The 19,555-nt window shown below is 42.6% G+C and overlaps 2 protein-coding genes across 13 annotated transcripts in view; one reads left to right on the forward strand and one right to left on the reverse strand.

Annotated features, from left to right (window-relative positions):
• Positions 1–2,112: 2,112 nt before the first annotated feature.
• LOC118358686 (insulin-like peptide INSL5) lies at positions 2,113–4,142 on the forward strand. Its single transcript, XM_035736624.2, has 2 exons — positions 2,113–2,491; positions 3,377–4,142. Exons 1-2 carry the CDS (start codon positions 2,131–2,133, stop codon positions 3,526–3,528), a joined length of 513 nt encoding a protein of 170 aa, XP_035592517.1. The 5' UTR covers positions 2,113–2,130; the 3' UTR covers positions 3,529–4,142.
• A 1,178-nt stretch (positions 4,143–5,320) lies between these two features.
• The window catches only part of sgip1a (SH3GL interacting endocytic adaptor 1a), a 137,337-nt gene continuing 123,102 nt past the window's right edge, over positions 5,321–19,555 (reverse strand). For 7 of the 12 annotated variants that reach the window (XM_052480084.1, XM_052480075.1, XM_052480081.1 and 4 more), the window contains 9 exons: positions 19,261–19,417; positions 15,508–15,567; positions 14,337–14,448; positions 13,899–14,054; positions 13,214–13,349; positions 12,925–13,127; positions 12,618–12,682; positions 8,469–8,633; positions 5,321–8,290 (listed from right to left, as the gene is read on the reverse strand). In XM_052480084.1, coding sequence (XP_052336044.1) covers positions 8,268–8,290; positions 8,469–8,633; positions 12,618–12,682; positions 12,925–13,127; positions 13,214–13,349; positions 13,899–14,054; positions 14,337–14,448; positions 15,508–15,567; positions 19,261–19,417 — 1,077 coding nt within the window. In that variant the 3' untranslated portion in view covers positions 5,321–8,267. Of the gene's footprint in view, positions 8,291–8,468; positions 8,634–12,617; positions 12,683–12,924; positions 13,128–13,213; positions 13,350–13,898; positions 14,095–14,336; positions 14,449–15,507; positions 15,568–19,260; positions 19,418–19,555 lie in introns of all 12 variants that reach the window. The other 5 variants (XM_052480077.1, XM_052480083.1, XM_052480082.1 and 2 more) reach the window with 5 other exon arrangements.

Consider the following 19,555-nt stretch of genomic DNA (forward strand, 5'->3'; position numbering starts at 1 on the left):
TAGTTTTGGTGTCTTCACTATTATTCTACAATGTAGAAAATTGTCAAAATAAAGAAAAACCCTTGAATGAGTAGGTGTGCCCAAACTTTTGACTGGTACTGTATGCCTCTTGTCCATGTAATCAATTACAAAGCACCTCACTGATTAGCTTGTTTGAGTAATTGGTGCATCCTATGTGTTACATAATTGTTGATTTATGTGTTACATAGTTGATTTATTGGGAGCCTGTCAATTACTTATCAAACAAGAGCTTATTGTGTTGTTGAGTACTGGGGTTTTTATGAGCTGTGATGGAAAAACCAGAGACAATTACGAATAGTAAAATTCAAATTAATATTGATCAAGCTCTTACTTTTACATAAGATAAAAAAGATTTACAATGTTACAGCAAAGTGTAAATTAAAACATTTTGTAAGACCTTGATGTTCTTATTAGAGAAAAACAGAAAATATGTCTTATTCAGATTAGATACAATTTGCATAATCAGATCTTGTGGAAGTGTGTCAAGTGTACACACCCCTTGCACAGTCTTCACATTTTGCTGCCTTAAAATTAAATCAAAACATTTATTACATTTGTTTCTACCAATGTACACAACCTACTCCACATTTCAAAAGTGATGGATTTTTTCAAATCAATTCCAAATTAATAATAATTAAAAAAATGAAGATATCCTCACACCCCAGAGTTAATACTTGGTGAAAGCACCTTTGGCAGCCATTACAGCTGTGAATAATTTTGAATAAGATTCTACGAACTTCGCACAACTCTTAGGGAAACAAAGTTGTCTGTATTTTCAAGTGTTGTGGTTGCAGCATCATGTTATGGGTATGCTTGTCACCGGCAGGGACTGGAGAGTTTGTCATGATCATGATCTATTGTTTTTGTCAAAATTGCTCCAGCTCAGTAAATTTGGTTGGGAGTCATTATAGGACAGCATTATTCAAACCTTGTCTATAGACCATTCAGGAACACATAACACCTATTGGCATAAAAACATTTCTAATTGTCCCGGTCAGGTATTCTGAGGTAGGGTTTCCTCTAACTTTTTGTCTGCTCCTTTCATATTTATTTTGATCATGACAAACTCCCCAGTCCCTGCCGGGGACAAGCATACCCATAACATGATGCTGCAAATAGGAATTGAGTGTTTTCTGAATTGTCCAGTATCATTTCTGAAAATCAGAGACAAGGTTTGAATATTTCTGTCTATCAATGACTCCCAACCAAATTTTCTGAGCTTGAGAAATAACCTTTTTTTATATATATAAATGTTGCCCTAAGAGTTATTTTTCAAAATGATTCACAGCTGTTATCACTGCCAAAGGTGCTTCTAACAAGTATTAACTCTGGGGTGGAATCAAGACATTTTTGTTTTGTTATTTGTAGTTAATTAGGAACATTTTCTATAATATTTATTTCACTTTGAAAATGTTGAGTAGGTTGTGTAGATCATTATTTAAAAAAAAAAGTATTCCAATTTTAAGGCATAGAAATGTGTATACCGTGCAAGGGGTGTGAAGACTCACTAACGACTGCATATCTATTCATCAAAACAATATAAGGGATGTATTTTCTGTCAACTAATGAGGAAACTACCCTTGAGGGAACCACTAATGTCATGCCATGATGTCATTTCACATAATTTTCACAATATAATAGAACACTAAAACTAGGACAGCATTTACACTTTCCCTTCAGTTTGGGACATTTAACTTCTGTTATGGCAAGGTTAAATGTCTGACATAAACACTAGAAACACATGAGCCATCTGTTTGGCTGGGGGTTATCCCAACATGTGACTGAATTAGCTGTGCCTTAAAGGGAAGGTCACTGCAATCAACTCGTTAAAGTGGAGAGGTAGAGAGAGCACCCTCCGCCCCTCTGGACAGGTAATCTGATTGTAGATTGGGGCAGTAAAGAACTGATTACCTGATGGGACTCACTCTCAGTCAGATCACAATTGGTGATGGTGGACATGACCGGAAACATAAAATAATTTGACTGGAAGAGACCATGCAGGGTGGGGGGGCGAGGAACGAGAGATAGTGGGTATGAGGTGGGGAAGGGATTGGGGAGGGAGGGGGGTCCACTGATGAGCTGAAAGGAGGATGGTATATATAGGAGGAAATGCACGCCTTGATCCAGAAATCAATCCACTGTGTTATCGCCTCAGCAAGAGTGACAGAGAGAAACACAGAGACAACAAGAAGAAGAGAAAGAAGTAGACCAGAGAGACAATCCGTGTGCGGGCGAACACAGATACACACACCCTCACACAGTGACCCACAGATATCAATCCAGCCAGGCGTGATGCGTGTGTTGCCAGTAACACTGCCCCTGCTGCTGTGTGTGGCAGTGGGGTTGAGCCAGGTGACGGCGGAGGTGAGCTTAGTGAAGCTGTGTGGCAGAGAGTTTCTCAGGGCCGTCGTCTACACCTGTGGAGGCTCCCGTTGGAGACGGCTTCTCGACCAACCGGAGCAACTGGAGGGTGAGTTAACCATCTCTACCTTCTACGTTAAAACCTCTGTTAGAATCTCTGTTACCCCCACGTTTCACTTTCTCCTCCTGACTACTTTTCCATGTTACCCCTTTTCATTACATGCTTAGGTTTACAAACCTTCTTTAAACGCATTTAATTTAGTATCGTCACTTAAACTCAGATTTCCACTCACACTTTACGTCAGGGGTTATTCCACTTGATGAACATAATTACATGAATTGACCAGACAATAATAATAATAATAATAATATATGCCATTTAGCAGACGCTTTTATCCAAAGCGACTTACAGTCTGTGAGTCAGTGATTGGGGTCTGTCTGCAGTGATGTACAGTGACGCTGCTCCAGTGGGGTGTGCAGTCAGTCAGTCAGGAAGGAAGCTGACCCTCTGGCTGGGTCATGGAGGTCTGTTACGTTGTACAGTCCTCTGGAACATTCAAACCCAGTGGGAGCGAGGTGACGCTATCAGGGTCAGCCAGCATGTTCCCACTGGACAGACAGCACCAGGCTAACCCAGTTAGCATATTAGCCATGCTCATTAGAACCAGTTAGAGGAACAGATTCTGGACAAGACAGATAGCATCGGCAAAACCTGTACAATCATTTAGGGGCTTCCTCATTTGGCAGGACCACGTATAGCAATTACACTGTTAAACATAGACTTCATATGAAATACCACTCATAGACAATCAGCAAGCAGTGAGAGAGAAAATATATTTCTGGCTTTGCGTAACATGTGTTTGTTGACTGCTTTCATTCTTAAATAGGTGTTTTTGTAAAGCAAGATGGTATGAAATACCTGAACTCATATTGGACTGTAATAGCATGCTATTTTTATGTGATAATTAATGATATTGATCAATGTCATGTGCAGATTTGGCAAATGGGGAGCTGCAGCAGAGCAGCCTGGAGGACCTGACGGCCAACCTGGGGTCAGAGTTCAGCAGACGGGACCTGAACCACATGCTGACCACAGTGTGCTGCAAAATGGGCTGCAAGAAGAGTGACCTCGCATATCTCTGTTGAGACCTGAGTGTCTTTGTGGTTAACCTTTCAACTCCTCCTAAACAGACTTGCTCTCCTCCTATCCAAACCGGTCTTACCTTCTTCATGAAAAACAGAAATAGGGTGCATTTGTTTTATCTCACCCTGTGCCCCGGTGTCACTATACGACCTTGGAACGGTCTAAAATGTCCAAACTCCCTTCACCCGGTGAGGTAAAACCAATGCATCCATAGGGGAAAAAAGTGAGGTTTTATACTATATCCTCAACCATTTCAGCCAATCACAATACTTGCACAGGATAATCAAAAATAGATGCATGAAATAAGAGCTTAATTAATAAAGATAGAGCTTTTTAGCTAGTTGTTATCATAGATGTAGTACATAGTAGTGGTTGAGGGGACTTTTACAGGTCGTGTCTGTGTGTGTGGATTACAAAGAGGAACTGTTCCCCCGTCATAGTTTGTATCTCGTGAAGTTTATGCACAGGATGGAAACCAGCCTCTGTTAAATGTGTCAATGATGAGAGAGTTAAGAACCAAAGCTGAATTCAGGGACTTTCATGTAACTTTTTGAAAAGACTAGTCCTGATCGTACGATATATTTTGCTAGCCCTAGTCTAATAAATGTCCTTACATGCTTGACATGCATGGGAGTGTGATCCTTTTACTTCTCTGTTACGTGAGTAACAGTGTGACGCTTTAATTCACTGTGGATTACTGCAACTCTTTGATCATAATAATAATAATAATAATAATAATAATATATGCCATTTAGCAGACGCTTTTATCCAAAGCGACTTACAGTCATGTGTGCATACATTCTACATATGGGTGGTCCCGGGAATCGAACCCACTACCCTGGCGTTACAAGCGCCATGCTCTACCAACTGAGCTACAGAAGGACCATTTTGACTCACGGCATTCTTTCTCAACATACTGTTAGTCATAAGCTCACCTCAATCGATCTTAAAATGAGCAGTCTGCAGTTGCCACACACATTTTATTAGGCCTCGTGAACATAGTTCAACTGTCATACCCCATCAGAATCCAAAATGTAAGATTGTAAACAAAGTAAATGTAAAACGCATAGCTTCGAAACACTATTAGAACTATAATGTTGATATTATGGATAGTCAGTCCTTGAAACTATCTCGGTCTATGAATTTGAGAGGGATGACATTTTTGTAACCTCATATTTCATCCTCTGGGAGAAGATGATCGGAATGTTTGGCAGAGGAAATACACCGAGTGTACAAAACATTTCCTGATCAGGTGATGCTATGATCCCTTATTAATGTCACAGCTTAAATCCACTTTAATCGGTGTAGATGAAGGGGAGGAGACGGGTTAAAGAAGGATTTTTAAGCCTTAAAACAACTGAGACATGGATTGTGTGTGCCATTCAGAGGGTGAATGGGCAAGACAAAATATTTAAGTTATTTTGAACTGGGTATGGTAGTAGTTGCCAGGGGCACCAGTTTGAGTGTGTCAAGAACTGCGATGCTGCTGGGTTTTTCACACTCAACCGTTTCCTGTGTGCATCGAGAATGGTCCACCGCCCAAATGACATCCAGCCAACTTAACACAACGGTGGGAAGCATTGAATTCAACATAGGACTCCATAGCATCCCTTTCTCTTTCAGACAACTTGTAGAGTCCATGCCCCGACGAATTGAGGCTGTTCTGGGGGGGTGCAACTCAATATTAGGAAGTGCAGAATTCTAATTCTTCCTCGACAAGTCACAACCATTAAGGTTATTGAAAGGAAATCATTTACATCCATACTGAATTGGACCAAAATAATAGAATGCAAGCAAATTGATACGCCTACTTTATTTCCAAGAAAACGGACAATGATTGAAAATCTTGATAGCATAGTAGGTCATCCCGCATACGTTTATAACATGTCATTAGTACGGTACGTCACATTAAACAATTGCATATTCAGTATCCTGTGCATTGGATAACACAAATAGATGAAAAAAAAAACCCAAATATATCCATAGAAATATAAACGAAGCAAACAGAAATATATACAGGACATTGAATTAAACCACAAGGCTAATCATGATACAGTAACATCTCCGTTTGACATCCCTCGTAGCACACAATCATAAACAGCTGCGTATTCGCAGGAAGGCTTAAAAGACGATGCAGTTTTACAGCCAACCTCGACGGGCTGTGCCGCACATCAGAACTCAAAATGGGTGGAGGACATATTGAATAGACTGCATTCGAGAGGGGAGAAACACTTCCGTTGCGAGTTGCAAAGAGAAAAGAGAGCTCCATACAACGTGTGTCCAGCTCGTAACTTTTATTGTTTGTTTTTTTTTTTGGTTGGAAAGAAGCAAACTTAAGTTTCCCCATCAGTTCCTCTTAACATTGGTCTGTACAAACACAGCTTGCACAGGTGTTTGATAGAGAACGAGTACAGAACCTAAAGCAGTCTGGCTTAGCACGCCACACACAGACACACTCTCTGCTCTTCAGTTCTCACATTTAATAAAACAATAGGTCACAGAGTTGGTTGGTGGAGCACTTGACTTCAGGACTATACCGTAACTGTATGTAGAAGTACATTATATTATCCATGCCGGAAAACTTTCGCTCGAACCCTTGTTACTCGACTGCTGTACGGAGAGCTGCACCACACCATTCATTAACGCCTTACATAGAAACGCCCGCTTTATGTTCAGACAACATGCAATCAACATGTAATCACAGCGCAACACCCTCTAAGACACTTCTATGACAGGCACAATCAATGGTGCTATGTAGCTTCACGAAGCACAGACATTATTTTTTGACATACTTACGATGCCTATATGAGGAGACCTCTTAGGTTAAATGTCATCACACACATTTTTGTTCTCTATGTTGAAGATCAGAGCATTCAGGGAGTTAATAACATCAGCACAGTGCTCTTCACATGAAAGAAGATTTTTTTTTTGTGTCAGTTTTAAAAATATTCAGCTTATTTCTCGCTCTTATAGAGGACTGTCTGGAGTACACACACATAAATACAAAAAGCGTTTTGGTCATCTAACCTCCCTCCAAAAACCTCGTCACCATGTCATCTCACAGAGACCGTTACCATTATGCAAAATAAAGCCATGGATTCAAGCGCTGGTTGGTTTGATCTGAAGGGGAGTGGTCATGCTGTTTGATGCAGAGTAATATCCATTCAGGGGTTTTCAGGTGGGTAGGAACGCATCGCGGTGAATGGGAATAGGGCCTAAAATGGTCAAAAGCTGACTGACGATCCATGGTCAGAACTTTCATAAAGCATGACGTACACATCCAGGTCGTTATTCATCTGGGTTTTTTTCCCTTGTCATTTTATACCCCCTCCCACCTAATGGCCATATATACCTCAAATTGTCTGTTGCACTTGAGTTTAAAAAAATTATATCTCAAATAAATTCAAAAAATTATACCTTATACTGTACACAGGTTACCCAACTACACAAATAACAAAAAAGATAATTCCAATATGTATACCTTTAAGGATTCTAAATGGTGATACCATCAAATTATATTCATATACAGAATCACATACTTTATACAATAAATCATTATCATCAATAAATAAAAATAGAATGCTGTAATGTACTCTGAAGTAAGTCTACCACTGCTGTCTCAGGAACAACAAAGGCTATTTGACAATACAAGGAAAACACCAAAACGCCCTTTAAGATATATATTATCAATTTTAAAATGACACTTTGTACAGGTTTTTCTAAAAGGGAAAACGTCTTATATTTGTTTTATATTGCAACCAGGAAATTGACTTATTGTTGCAGCTGCCCAACTACTCAGGATATTAGAATTATGAGAGTAAATGTTTTCAAACCGGGCATCAAATCAGTGCATTCAAAGAAAGGAGACCCTGTTGTGCCTTTGTAGAGGGCATGCTAACAAATCAACCGTTAAAGCTAACCGTATAAAAACTCCATTACCCAGAATCCTATGGTAGCTCTAACTGCGTCCAATCACAGGCATGCGAGAGGCAGCATGAGGAAGAACTAGCCCCTCTGTTAAAGCCAGAGATCTGTATATTATGACGAGATGCTCAGGTCTCCGCCCTAACATTGGGAGGAGTCGTCCCAAAGGCGGGAAGGCAGGCTACAAAGCTTAAGTCCAAAACGAAGCACACTGGGCTTATTTTGAAAAGATTTTGGCGAGAGCGAAACCTCTCACATCATGGTGCGCCTATTCATCTATAGTTCACGCAATGACACAACCAAGCAGTCTTTATTTTACATGCATCCTCATCCTCTCGTAGCATAACATCTTTGTTAATGCGTCTAAAATAAATAAGAGTTTTGTTCACCATTGAAACCGTGGGTTTGTGGTTGCGGTGCGGTTGATTAGCTAGGCAGCTGCGTTAAGGGTTAAACAACATCACATCTTGGAGAGGGGAGGGAGACAGAGGCATGTAGCTTTAGAGAGGGTAAACCTGGGATGGGTGTCTATAACTGCAGCAATACAGATGTTCTGAAATGAATACATTTTACAAATACAATAATTACACCTTTAAAACTGTCCACAACGCTAAATGCAAGTTATACAATACTGCTGGGTACAGTAGGCGGTGTGACCTGGGCCTGTCTATCTCGCGGGTTTAGAAAGGAGTGTTTGTATGTCTGTCTGTAGGGAGGTGGTGGTGTTGTAGGTTTCCATTACTCAGTCGAAGTCCATTGAGATGATGACGTTTCAGTGTATTTGTTCAGTAGTGTTGTGCAGTAGTAGGGTTGAGTATCAGTTGTCTGCCAAGTATTTTCCTGAAAATGACAAACATGCTTAGATTACTATACGTTCGATACGCTTTTTGTGCCAAATCCAAAACATATTGCATGTTAATATTGTATTACAACAGCGTAGTATGACAAATGAACACGCTTATTCAAGTTGGTCACTCAGTGATCCTACTATTCCATTGTTTAGAACAGGGTCTCTCACCTGCTGCGAACCTCTTCTTGACGAGTGAGAAGCGGTACCCGGGCCCTGCCAGCTCTATATCACAGCCCGACAGAGTGCTGCCCTCACTGGTGAACTGGACCGCCAGGGAAGAGGGCTTACTGGGACCCTCCGACAGCTGGAACCGTGCCAACAATGAGCCAACGCCTGGGGACGCACAGCGAGAGGGACACCGGCTCAACATGACAGCCATACAAAAAAAAAAAATTTCTTCATCAGTATGCTAGGAGTTGTAGCACTGAGTTTGTGAGACAACATGTTACAAATACAATGCTTTATTTTTTACTATATGCACAGACATCTCAAAACACACAACTCCACAGCACACAGTAGCATATCATGATTGTAGTTTGTCTGTTCCTTCCTGCCTGAAGGGGGCATCAGTGAGCTCATGTAAACGGGGAAACTGCATGTCATACAGTAATTCTATAAGGTCGCACGTAGATAATGACATTCAAAATAATGTATGCATCTCTGGAGCTCTACAAGTTGAAGACATGGGGGGGTTCTATTTCACTAACATACAGAATTATTTTAAGAAGGTCATACCATGGAAGAAGACAGTAAACAAATAAATCATATGGATTAAGGTTTTGAAGTGTCTGTCCTATATCTAGGAGGTAATAGTAAATACATCATATGGATTAAGGTTTTGAAGTGTCTGTCCTATATCTAGGAAATACATCATATGATTAATCTGTCCTATATCTAGTAATAGTAAATACATCATCATATGGATTAAAATACATCATATGGTTTTTTGAAGTGTCTGTCCTATATCTAGGAGGTAATAGTAAATACATCATATGGATTAAGGTTTTGAAGTGTCTGTCCTATATCTAGGAGATAATAGTAAATACATCATATGGATTAAGGTTTTGAAGTGTCTGTCCTATATCTAGGAGATAATAGTAAAGCTCAGGAAATATTTTTGTTTTTTTTGGACACACCCTTATTTTTGTTGGCACAAAACTATCTCCATACTCCCATCCATTTGTATGGGTTGCCTTCAGATGAGTCCCGTGACACTTGTGGGGGTCGTAAAGCAAAACAGAGAACACCATTGTGTTCGTGAGAGTCATATTCGTCTGTAGCCTAAACGGTTCGGATGCTACAGATTATTTGTCGGGATGTCTCATGGTCTGGCAAACACCGCTGAATAGTAGCTCAGCCACCTTCCACTGCATATATCTCTAGTTTAAACTGATGGAATTTGTGTATTATGTTTCTTTGATTGACGCACAGGTGTGTCTATAGACTCTTACGCAAGGTGCAAATTACAAATTGTGAAGGGGCCAGGGGAGGCTCAGCTCCCCTAAATGCATTCTCCTATTTGTTTCAAATTTTGTGGTAAATATGTTTTACAGTGGTAAATATGAAAATAAAAGCTTCCAAATGAAACGAACACCCCCACCTCTCTGTCATGGTTCAAACCGTTTATTGACATGTGACAGCGTTGTCCACCCAGTAGTGTTGAATTGTTGTTGAACAGCTGAGCTCCTTCACATATAGATTTTCCCCTGTACTTCTTCATTTTCGCCATTTGTTTGCCACGTGTCCTTGATTTAAAAAAAATAGCCTATGCCTCCTCATCGTTTGCTTTTGTCAGTCAGCTATTTAGAGAGCTCATTGCTTCGTTTTTCAGGTTGAGCGGGGGGTACTGTTGTTCTCCGTGTCATCCATGGATCATTTATTTAGCTTTATCATTTTCTTTTCGTTTTTTTTTTCCCCTGGATCAGCTGATGATGGTCAACAACGTCACTAGACAACAAGCCTACGGCTAGACACCAATGCGCATCCATTCCATCCAACAAGTAGGTTTCCTAAACTCTGTTCTCGGGACCCCAATGGGGTGCATTTTTTAGTTTTTACCCTAACACTACACAGCTGATTCAAATAATCCCCTAATCATCAAGCTTTGATCGATTTGAATCAGCTGTGTAGTATTAGGGTAAAAACCAAAATGTGCAGCCCTTGGGGAAACCCTGAAGTAGGGTATACGTTAAATGACAATAGGCCTATAAGGTGACTCCTTAAGTTAGAAGAGGAACAACATTATTCCTCTCGATTTTGCAATGGCATAGGCCTACATTATTTGGGATCTGTGTGCCCATGAGAACTGTTTTCACGGTTTAACACAATGAAATGTTACGAAGGCATAGTTACACTTACAGTGCATTTTCAGAGATCTCCAATATCCAGGAATCTTACAGGGTTTAGGTGAAATCTTCTAATTCAATTGTTAAAAGCTTAATAATGACAAATAACACCGTCATAAATGTCATTCATGAAAGGAAAGTCAGGTAGTGTTTTATGTCAGGCCATCTGAGAAGACTCCAAGCATTAACTCGTGAATTATGGACAACTCATGAACGAGGGTGTAAACATGTTTGGATTCAACTCTTATATTATATTGAATGTAGGCTGCCTGTTCTGCGTGTGTTCATGTGTGTAAAATTGCCTCGGCTGAGAGGTTAGGCTGCCAGCTGTGGTGTAAGCCTAGTGGAGGGTAAGCCAGTAAATGCCGTTTAACCATCTTTTCCAGAAAAACGCATTGAAAGTATAGGAAACGTTAATCACACAGTTTACCCACTTTTATTTTATTGCCACTACATCACCTGGGGCGGCAGGGTAGCCTAGTGGTTAGAGCGTTGGACTAGTAACCGGAAGGTTGCAAGTTCACATCCCCGAGCTGACAAGGTACAAATCTGACGTTCTGCCCCTGAACAGGCAGTTAACCCACTGTTCCTAGGCTGTCATTGAAAATAAGAATTTGTTCTTAACTGACTTGCCTGGTTAAATAAAGGTTTAAAAAAGAAAATCACTGGCTACCAGTAGACCTATTTGATGTGCATGGTAATACACACTGTAGCCTAGTCTAGTAAATTGACTAGGTGTGTAATGGTGGCAATCCTGTTTTTTCCCCCGGGGTAGTTTCAGCCCCATTTCAGGTGTCCCGACTGTTCAGGCTACAAAAAAGGTACATTTTGTCAGCAACACGCATCAATTAATGTAGACCTAAATCGATGGCAAATCACCGAATGTCATTAGGAACACTTTTTGTTTTTTTTGTAACAGATGTCTATTTCGATTCGTCGCTTGGCGCGAGTATACATGCGGTTTGGATGCTGGAATTCTTTTGGAGAGGCCAAACATGCAGGGGTAGTCTACATTTAAGTGATTTGTTTGACAAATCAGATGAAAATATCATGACGGGTTGTGTCATGCCACATTAAAAGGTCATTCATTCGTACCTTTTAAAGGACGACCTTTATCATTAGCCCACTTAAAAAAAAAAAATTGGGCACGACCCCCGAAATGTCATGGTGTAATTCGCACTCTGCTCATAAGGATTTTAATTCCTAAACATACACCCCAAATAAAGTTAGTCATGCAAAGCCAAGCTAGTAAGTATTCGAACCTGTTATTGGTACAAGATTTGTACATTAGTGGAAACAAGGATTAACACACAGTGTACAAAGCATTAGGGTCTTTAACCCGTCTCCCCCCTTCATCTTTAACCCGACTCCTCCCCTTCATCTTTAACCCGACTCCTCCCCTTCATCTTTAACCCGACTCCTCCCCTTCATCTTTAACCCGTCTCCTCCCCTTCATCTTTAACCCGTCTCCTCCCCTTCATCTTTAACCCGTCTCCTCCCCTTCATCTTTAACCCGTCTCCTCCCCTTCATCTTTAACCCGTCTCCTCCCCTTCATCTTTAACCCGTCTCCTCCCCTTCATCTTTAACCCGTCTCCTCCCCTTCATCTTTAACCCGTCTCCTCCCCTTCATCTTTAACCTGTCTCCTCCCCTTCATCTTTAACCTGTCTCCTCCCCTTCATCTTTAACCTGTCTCCTCCCCTTCATCTTTAACCTGTCTCCTCCCCTTCATCTTTAACCTGTCTCCTCCCCTTCATCTTTAACCTGTCTCCTCCCCTTCATCTTTAACCCGTCTCCTTTCCTTCATCTACACTGATTTGAAGTGGATTTAACAAGTGACATCAATAAGGGATCATAGCTTTCACCTGATCAGTCTGTCATGGAAAGAGCAGGTGTTCCTAATGTGTTGTACACTCAGTGTATGATATTTTTAGTGATTTCTCCTGGGCTTTGGTGTAAACAAGGTTATTTACCTCCATTTTCAGATTTCTGGGAAATATCAGGAATCTTCCACAGGATTCTCTGCTGCTCTGCATTCCTGGAAGAACAGAATCAAACGTAATCTGTTACTCTTTAAAAGCCAGGAATAGGTTTAATCTGGGTTTGGGAAACTGTCTTTTTCAAACTTGCAAAATTGCGGTCTTCAGCACAGGGCTGAGCAATAGAGTCATGGGTTGTCTCCGGCTGGTGCAGCCTTCTACTTTTAATTATCAAATCAATCCAATTAAATTCAACAGAAACGTATTGTGTTCCGACACACAGTGTCCTCCTCTGTCTTACCAGGCGGCGGGGGGAAGCACAGCCTGTAGCTTGGTGACCCCTCCGTCCACGTGGATCAGGAACTGGACGTTGTTGAGAGCCACGGGTGTCGTCATGGCGCGGCCGTTGTATTTGTAGTCTATCCGGAGGTCCGTGCTGGTGGGCACACACCGCCAACTGGCTGCCAGGTTCAGGGGTGTCGAAACGAGGCCCTGCGCCGATACCTGCCCACACAACAACCATTGAGATGAATCAACGACACAGAAATGTCCAGAGAAACTGTGCATAATCGAGTACAAGAGTTGCTGACCTGGTACTTGAGCATGTCCACATTGTAGTATGTGGCCTGGGGTTTCTGCTCAGCCACCCTCTTTAGATGGGTCATCAGGTTTGGCATGTTCACCCAGAAGTTCTTGCAGTCAGGGTTGGGTGTTGTGACGGTGTCACTACGTGGGCCAATAACAGAACACAATACGCATTTCATCCTATGATCTAATGATTGATCCATCTTAACGTTATTCCGCACCAGAGACACAACGGAGTACAGCACGAGTTCTATTTGCGTCTACCACCCGGAGGTCAGGGCTACAGCAGCGCCGGAGAGACTGCAAACGGAAACTCGTGCTACACAAAAACAACCGTGATGCCTTGTACGTACGAGAGTGCAGAATAACCTTGGAAACCAGGTGGTTAGTCAAACCACTGGGACCAATTCACAGTGACTCAGAGCCCAGTCAGAACTGGAGTTGGGTGTATTGTTTTAGTACAGTATGGATTTAAAATGTTCAATTTGACGCTGTTATAAATGCTACAGTGCCACATGATGTTGTGAGTGGTATAATATACGAGGAAATTCCAGTGATCTTTACCTTCATAGTGTTTCTGGTACAGTAGGTCAAAGCCACAGTGTGATGATGTCATATTATAAACACCCCAAGTGTATAATGTCGTGAGGGTTCCAGTATAATGAGGGGGTGTTTACAGTGGGCCTTTACCAACAGAGTAGCTGGGGGTTAGGCAGCACATGCTCCAGCCGGCTGTAGTTGGTTATGCTGAAGGTTAGCACGGCAGGGGACGGGTTATTGGCAAAGTGCCGAGTGATCCCCGCTGGAAACGACAGCACCATCTCACCTGTGATCTTCACAACACACCTTTAGACAGGGACAGGGGAGGAGGAGGTGGTTAGAATGTCTAGAAGGGGGGAGAGAGGGACAAAGAGTGAAGCAGGGAGATATAGAAAAAGTCAAAGACAAAAAGAGAGGGAAAGAGAACGAAAGGGACAGCGATAATATAAAGGGAGCGAGAGATAAGAGGACAAAGAGAGAGACAAAGAGAGAGACAAAGAGAGAGACAAAGAGACAGAAAGAGAGAGAGAGAGCAAAACATACATTGACAGACATCTCTCTTATCAAGAGGTCTCTGAGTGGACCTACTTGTTGGGGTCGGCTCCCTTGAAGAAGGCATTGACTGTTTCAGTAAAAGCTGCCGCCACCGGAAGGGTGTCCTGGGCCCCCATGGTGAGAGGGCTGGGTCCCCTGGAGCAGCCTGTTTTAATCAGTACACACACATTTAATAGCAATAAAGAGAGAAAGGAGGAAGGAGAGAGAGAGAGAAGGAAGGAAGGAAGGAGAGACAGATAGAGAGACTCGGAGAAACAGACTGAAAGTAGACCAGAGGGAAACAGTATGAGAAGCAGAAAGAGAAAGACTATCAGCATTAAACACAATGTCTACAGTCCTCACAAACCAACAAAGCTACTCTTCTCTCATCCCTCTCTTAGCAGCTCCGCTACATTTCTGTCCATACGACCCCGTTTCCTGTAGTACACCCCAGTTCCAGTTTACCATCTCTCTCTCTCAGCGGCAGTGTATCGATGAAGATGAAGAGCCAAAGCGCGTGTGAGAGAACCACTGTGATTAAAAATGATCTAAATGAGAACCAATACCTGTGTATGATTGGTGGTTTTTCATCCATAACATCTGATCGTCTTTGCTTGTGAAATAAATATTTGGATGCACTATGTAAAGTCCCTCAACACTGGTTGTACAACTGTACACAGAGTACAATTCCAGGTTTCGCTATATTTATGAGGACTAATAAAGGCCAGTTTCATTGTGATTCAGAAACACTGAAAAGACAGAAAGTAAGACGAGAGACAGAAAGTGAGTGAGTGAGTGAGTGAGTGAGTGAGTGAGTGAGTGAGTGAGATCATGCGTAATCCAGACATGCTTTTTATGCCGAATCATTGGGACAAGATCAAAGATCAAAACCCAGAAGACCAAAGAGAAGTGAGCCCACACAAAAAGAAGATGACAAAATCTAAAGATTAGTACCTGAAGAATGACGATCTTTCAGGAAAAGACAGACTTGCGGCCACCGCATGTGAAATGAGAACGAATGACGACGCGAGGAGGAGTGTGAGAAAGACGACAAGGGGGCTGCATGTAGAGAGGCTCGGGAATGAGCTTGGAGGCAGTGAGTGGCGGGCCATGGGATGGAGGGGTGAAAGGAGGGAGTAGGAGGGGGAGCTTGCACAGATGAGGCCCGGGCCGGGTCGGGGTGAGTGTGCACACTACAATTAGCCGTTGTGCAGACACAACTTACCTTCAAAGGTTAAATAAAACCGTCCTCTGTCAAACCAAACCAGGGAAGGCTGGTCATTCTCTGTGGTAAGGGGGAGGGAGGAGGGAGAGGAGGAAGGGAGAGTGGGTGAGGTGGGAGGAGGAAGAGAGAAGGACAGTAGCGTGAGTCACACGGCAGGTCTACCACACATCACAGTGAGGTGAGGTGGGGGCATGGCACAGCAAGCCAAAAACAGTGCCATGCCAGAACAAAATGGTGTGTGTCTTCGTGTCGGCTGCCTACGAGCTTTCACACTATTGTGCTGACCTGAACCGTATTGTACTGGCTCGGATAATCCCTTTCTACATTGTCCTTTCCAGCATGGTTCCAGGCAGCAAAGGATCCATAACCAGGTCAGAAAAGCGTTGACCAGCTCTGCTCAGCTCAGTAGTGTGAAACGGGTACATGTGTGTGTGTGTGTGTGTGGGGGGGAGGGAGGGGGCACGACCAGGTGAAATAAGGTATCTCTTGGTGGATGGTCGGATCTCTAGGGGCGTGGGGAAAACAAGCCAAGCCTGGAGAGGACTGACTGGGAACGATACCTGGCAGATCGTTCGTACTGCACATACAACGTTCATCTACCCACTGCTATAGAAAACCCTTCATTACCATTATCATTACATCACATGCCAATAGTAGACCGTTTTCTTTTGTGTAACACCAGCCATAGTCTTTCAGAATAAATGGACTCTGGGTGTTGTACCTGACGATGTACACCAGGGGGCGATGATTAGGGTAGAACCAGGGGTGCTGGAGGGAGTTGTTGGGCTCACTGTTAAGGTGTGACCGCTGAGGGGGTGGTTGGGACCTTGGGAGGTTGTGAATGGATGGATGGAGTGGAGGTGAATGGCAGACAGGTGTTCTGATGGGGGGTTGCATGGTTAGAGTAGTGGAGAAACATGTTCCCATGGGTGGAGTGAGAGGGTGAGAAGGTAGAGGCTAAGGGGAGGTCTAGTACAGGGGGGGTCAGATGGGGATCAGGGGGAGAGGTTGGGATATGGGCACCGGAGAGCTCTCTCACTGGCTGCCTGCCTGTCTGTGATGATCGGAGTGGTGAGGAAGAGGGTGGCGCGATGAATACCAACCAGTTGGAGACACTCAGGCTAATTCTCCTGCCAGACTTCAAAAGCAGCGAGGCTCTGTTTCTTTCACAGAGTGTGTGAGTGTGTGTGTGTGAGTGTGTGAGTTTGTGTGTGGATCTAGAGTGCCAACAGATGCCACAGAAGCTCTTCAGACAGGCTACACTTTTTACACACAGGAACACACACACATCACAGAGTAACAGCATGGTTGAAAACACAGTGCACAGTGCACTCCATACAGTACACACATATCACACAAAAATGGATGTTGCCGTGGTGATGTGGGCAGCAAAGGATGGACAGTCATAAAAAAAATGTTTTTTTTAAAGAACCTTTGCAGGAGTGGGATGGTAAAAACAGATGAATGGCATTTCAGCTTTATCATTGGGATGCTTTTCATTCAACACTAATCAAAGTGAAAAATGAAATTAAATCTGAGGCGTACTCCAATATGTCAGTTCAAAGTTACTCCCATCATATGACAGCTGCCATCAACTCTGAGATGGATTGACAAAAACAAACAAAGCAAGAACATTATAATGGATGGATGGACCTATGACATCAGACGGTCTTCAAAGCTTGGGTGGAACATTCACCACTCCAAGAGTGCCACCCCCCTTCCTCTCAGACAGCCTCCCTCCATCCAAAGTATAGAGTACCCCCCAGGTACCACCCCGCCCACTCAGAAAGCCTCCTTCCATCCACACTATTACTGTACCTGCCAGGGAATCAAAGGGCCTCCCAAACGTGGGCAGTTTGTCTACAAAAGCATCATCTTCTGACATCACAAAAAAGCGACAGCCCAAAAGCAACAAAAAGGACAGAGCAAAAAAACAAAATAAATGCAAATCAAAACAAAGAAAATGAATAATACATTTTAAAAAACGGACAGTGTCACAGTGAGGAGGGCACGTTGTGAATGAAAAAATTATGGGATGGACGAAAAAATGTGGAGAGAAAAACTCAAATACAAAAATCTATGGGATGAGAAACACACAAGGCATGACCAGCATTTCAATTGTGGGCTCTCTGCTCAAAGCCTACTTAGGTTGCAAATCATCATATTCTACTGTTCTACTCACGGATGTAAAGTACATGACATACACTACCGTTCAACAGTTTGGGGTCACTTAGAAATGTCCTTGTTTTTTAAAGAAAGGCAAAAAAAAATGTCCATTAAAATAACATCAACATTGATCAGTGTAGACATTGTTAATGTTGTAAATGACTATTGTAGCTGGAAACTGATTTTTAATGGAATATCTAGATAGGCGTACAGAGGCCCCATTATCAGCAACCATCACTCCTGTGTTCCAATGGCACATTGTGTTAGCTAATACAAGTTTATCATTTTAAAAGGCTAATTGATAATTAGAAAACCCTTTTGCAATTATGTTAGCACAGCTGAAAACTGTTGTACTGATTAAAGAAGCAATAAAACTGGCCTTCTTTAGACTAGTTGAGTATCTGGAGCATCAGCATTTGTGGGTTCGATTACAGGCTCAAAATTGCCAAAAACAAAGAACCTGCTTCTGAAACTTGTCAGTCTATTCTTGTTCTGAGAAATAAAGGCTATTCCATGCGATAAATTACCAAGATACTGAAGATCTTGTACAACACTGTGTACTACTCCCTTCACAGAACAGCGCAAACTGGCCCTAACCAGAATAGAAAGAGGAGTGGGAGGCCCCGGTGCACAACTGAGCAAGAGGACAAGTACATTAGAGTGTCTAGTTTGAGAAACAGACGCCCCACAAGTCCTCCACTGGCAGCTTCGTTAAATAGCACCCGCAAAACACCAGTTTCAACGTCAACAGTGAAGAGGCGACTCCAGGATGCTGTTGCTGATAATGGGCCTCTGTACACCTACGTAGATATCAGCCATTTCCAGCTACAACAGTCATCTACAACATTAACAATGTCTACACTGTATTTCTGATCAATGTGATGTCATTTTAATGGCCCATTTCTTTTGTTGCTTTTCTTTCGAAAAAAAAAAAAGGAAATGTCAAGTGACCCCAAACTTTTGAACGGTAGTGTATCTAACAAAACAGTAAGTACCCAGCAAACATTTACCACATCAGGCTTCGTTGAAAGGGATGATTTAAAATGTCGCTCTCTGGGATTAATACCATGTGTGTCTTTATGACTGACTGAATTACCTCGTAATATACTGTAGGCTCTTCTGACAATAACCTTCTCCCCCAGCTGAGTGAATGGTTACAGTATATTTAACCATTCCATTACGACATATTAAGGCATGTTGTAGTCTTTAGAATCGTTACCGCATCCACAGAAATGCAGTGTACACTGAGTGAGTGTGATACATTACACTGAGGGAACACGGTAACTCAAGAATTCGGCTGGAGGAGTGCATGAGGATTTATTGAAAGAGAGAGTTGAGAGAGTCACAGAAAAGCACCGGCAGCCGATGGACGCCGCCATCTCAGCAGCAGCACAGAGATTGACCGAAGCAAACACTCAACACAGGTAACAGCACAAGTACTGTAACAGTAGCACAGGTACAGTAGCACAGGTACAGTAGCACAGGTACAGTAGCACAGGTACAGTAGCACAAGTACAGTAGCACAGGTAGAGTAGCACAGGTAGAGTAGCACAGGTAGTGATGAGAGAGATGACGTGGCACACACACCTGACACAGAGACAGTGAGATCTTTACCGACGGTGGGGGTGGTGGCTGCACTCAGGGAGTTGTTGGAGGAGATGGAGGAAGTGCTCTCGGCCCGAGCCAGGGGGGCGACTGGAGGGGGGCTGGACGAGTGACTGACCGGGGGACTAAAAGGCCGGCTCTGCACGGGGACAGAGTGACAGAGAAGAAATATACGATTCCATTTTTAGATATCCTATTAGTGATATGATTTAATTATCAGTCATGTAATGTTCAATCATCCTCACAGTTCAGCATCTATTTTTATTTTATTTTGGGG

Source organism: Oncorhynchus keta, chromosome 26 (assembly GCF_023373465.1).
Source record: "Oncorhynchus keta strain PuntledgeMale-10-30-2019 chromosome 26, Oket_V2, whole genome shotgun sequence".
NCBI classification, from domain to species: domain Eukaryota; kingdom Metazoa; phylum Chordata; class Actinopteri; order Salmoniformes; family Salmonidae; genus Oncorhynchus; species Oncorhynchus keta.

Excerpts from the sequence above, each read along its gene's own strand:
- LOC118358686 (XM_035736624.2), top strand. The coding sequence starts at position 2,131 with ATGCACGCCTTGATCCAGAAATCAATCCACTGTGTTATCGCCTCAGCA. Across the intron at positions 2,492-3,376 it reads CCAACCGGAGCAACTGGAGG|ATTTGGCAAATGGGGAGCTG; the intron begins GTGAGTTAACCA and ends TGTCATGTGCAG.